We start from the raw sequence: 3,230 nt of genomic DNA on the forward strand, positions 1-3,230 counted from the left end.
AAAATGCATTTGGGGGCACAAAAGTCACTAAAAATTCATACAAAGAATATGCTTTGCTTCAAAAATACGCATTCTCATCATTTGAACTTTTTCAAAATAAAATCTGCATCCTGATAATTAGATCTTATTCAAAATTCCATATTGAAAAATAATCATTTTCTATCGAAATATATATTCTAATAATTTGATTTTATTCAAAATTGTATGTTTAAAATATCATTTTTATAATTTACGATCACAAAGGCGCCCACATGTAAAACACAGTGAAACAAATTAAATTGGCATTGTACCCAATAGTTCACATCTCATGCTGAAATCATGCTGGTCCTTCTCGATCAACTCTGATCACAATATTGTTCTTTACTTTTTTTTTGTTATAGGGTTCATTTGGAGATAGTTGAATGCATTTATTTTGTACCATAAATCTGTTGTTGTTAGAGGAGTTGTTACAAAATCTGTAGTTTATTTCACTGGATGACGGAAAAAAAGAAAAGAAAAATAGAAAGACCAGACTGGGAGACATTGGGCAACCTTCCCTATGGGGTTTTTTTGATGAAGCTTATCTAGTGTGGATACAGGGAAGTCATTGTTTTGGAACTAGGAAAATATTTCCATTTCTAGTGGGAGGGGTGAAAGTACAAACAGTAGGTTTGAAATAATCACTTTATGGGCTTCTACACCCTGAGTTTAAGTAGATTGGAGATTCCCAGAATATTTCTGATTTCACAGACATGGGCGTGGTTAATTTTTTGACCACGCCCATGTCCATCGAATCCAAGAATACCCCGGAATCTACAATCAACTTAAAGATGGCAGTGTCCACATAAGTCAACTGTAGTCCAAAATAATTGGGATTCCAGAAAATTCTCTGATTTATGTGAATGTTAAAAGCATCATCCACTGGATTAAAGACTAAGCATTATTTAATTTTCCCATATTATTTTTTTGGATGAAGAGAATCGAGCATCTCGTAAGCACTTTCCAACCCATTGAATTTGGTCATATATAAAGTGGAGAATGAAATAGCCCACCTTCTATCAAAAAAGGAGGAATCAAAAAAGCACAAGGTAAGAATTTGGTCATATATAAAGTGGAGAATGAAATAGCCCACCTTCTATCAAAAAAGGAGGAATCACAAAAGCACAAGGTAAGATTCATTATGCTGAATATGAAAAGGCTGTAATATTGGATGCATCAATCATTCTTGTAATATTGGATGCATCAATCATTCTTAGGAGTAGCCTGAAGAAAAGCGAAAGTATGTTTTTTTCTTTTTCGGACAAAACTTTGCTATTTTCTTGTTTGTCAAATATTCATTATCTTTCTTGTTTGTCAAATGGTTTTTGTAAAGACACTATGGATCTTTGCAATGTTAGTGTTAAAAAAATGAATATAGGGATACTTATGTAACAGGTAGAAGATATAGGAGAACTAAGAGAAATCTACAAATCATTATGCTGCCTATGAAGATGGTGTAATATGAAATGTTGGATGCATCCAACATGCTTAGGAGTAGCCTGAAGAAAAGTGAAAGTATGTTCTTTTATTTTTCTGGTAAAACTTTGCTATTTTCTTGTTTGTTAAATATTTATTGTCTTTTTTGTTTCTCAAATGATTTTTAAGATAAGATGCAATTTGCAATATTAGTGTTAAAAAAATGAATATAAGGATAATTTAGACACTTATGTAACAGGTAAAAGATAGGAAAACTAATAGGAATGTATAAAACATCACATGGATTTGTATTTGTTTTTTTGTATTTTTAATAGAAACATAGCATTTTTTTTCTTCTAAAAAATAAAATAAAGGAAATTGTTTTTCGCGATTAAGGAAGCTCGTGAAAATATCGTATTCTACTAAACACATAAGCTTCATACATCAAAAGTAAAATTGAAGGCTCGGTGTGAAAAGGAGGGACCTTTGCTTCATAAGAGAGCAATTACACGATTGAAACCTTTGACTGCCTAAGGCCACCAAACGTTGTTGGATTCGAACGCTGAATGAAAAAATCGAGAGTATCCTATGTACCTGAATGGAATTTTGTAGGTTGTTTTTTGCTCTAAATTGCACAAATATACGACCATTTGGCTGTCAACAATGGTGTTCATCATTACCCACCCCTTGTTTGCTACCACAGACAAATTCTCATGGCCTTCTGGCCTCCATATCTCATCTTCACGCCATTCTCCACCATCATTTAACCTCCACATGCGGATATCGCCACGTTCCTCTCCATGGCGTATTAACACCACTCCCCCATCGCAGCCACTTAAATAAAGAGATGCTGGGTAATGGCAGATACTTCTGCAAACCTCTGGCAATCTAATTTCTGTCCAACTCCTCTCTGCAATACCTAATGCTACCATGAAATACATTGCATTCCATTCGATTATCCAGTAAAACTTTCCATTGGAATAGAGACCCTTGCCACGAGGTTGAATGAAGCGCGGTGCTTTCATGGAAACCCTAGTCCATGCATTGGACTCTGAATCATAAATTTCCAACACCATTAAATTCCCACCTCCTTCTTCAACATTGTTATAACCGAGCAAGACAGTGCAACGCCTCAGGGTAGCGTCGAAAGTCATTGCACTGAAATCCCAATTTGGGTCATTATGGGCAGGGCGAGGGAGTTGTCTCCAGGTTCTGGTAGCAGGATTGCATAGGGAAAGATCCAATCTGTCTTCTTCGTTTCTCATACAGAAGCAGATGCTCCGGCATGCATCTACAACGATTCGGCCGTTTGGAGAAGGGGATTTGTAAAAGTTAATTCTATGACCTACGTTTCCATGACCACCGTGTGCTAATTCTATGACCCACGTTTCCTGATGTTGGGGATCCCAAGAGAGTTGAATGAGAAATGCAGGGATTGAATTCAGTGAAAAGTTTGGATCACTTATTCGCAGGGCATCCCCAGGAGGTAACAGATCTTTCCATCGCTTGCAGATAATCCTCATTCTGGCAACATCCCGAACAGGAAGCCTTGCTAAAATCGAACGCAACAAATCGTCGGTAAAGGCTTCCATCTGTTGATTGACGGCAGGAGGCACGAAAATTTACAGTGAATTATACATCAATGAACAGCAGCAGAAGACCTTAAATTGTTCCTACACCTCCTCACCTTCCATTCCTCAGAACCTTCACAGACGCTTCCATTCCTTGAAAAATAAAATTACACTGCACTTTAACTCCACAAGAAAATTATATATATAGTTTACTACGACTCAATT

At 36.3% G+C, this 3,230-nt stretch overlaps 1 protein-coding gene across 1 annotated transcript; it reads right to left on the reverse strand.

The window, feature by feature from the left end:
• Positions 1-1,964: 1,964 nt before the first annotated feature.
• LOC149252962 (F-box protein At5g49610-like) lies at positions 1,965-3,026 on the reverse strand. The gene has a single exon (XM_089454320.1). The coding sequence runs from the start codon at positions 3,024-3,026 to the stop codon at positions 1,965-1,967; it is 1,062 nt and encodes a 353-aa protein (XP_089310446.1).
• Positions 3,027-3,230: the final 204 nt, after the last annotated feature.

The sequence above is a fragment of the Pinus tabuliformis genome, chromosome 7 (genome assembly GCF_031772625.1).
Source record: "Pinus tabuliformis cultivar Carrire ecotype Pingquan chromosome 7, CPIR1, whole genome shotgun sequence".
In the NCBI taxonomy this organism is placed as follows: Eukaryota; Viridiplantae; Streptophyta; class Pinopsida; order Pinales; family Pinaceae; genus Pinus; species Pinus tabuliformis.

What these genes read in the sequence shown, in the direction of transcription:
- LOC149252962 (XM_089454320.1), bottom strand. Translation starts at nt 3,026, where the DNA reads ATGGAAGCCTTTACCGACGATTTGTTGCGTTCGATTTTAGCAAGGCTT.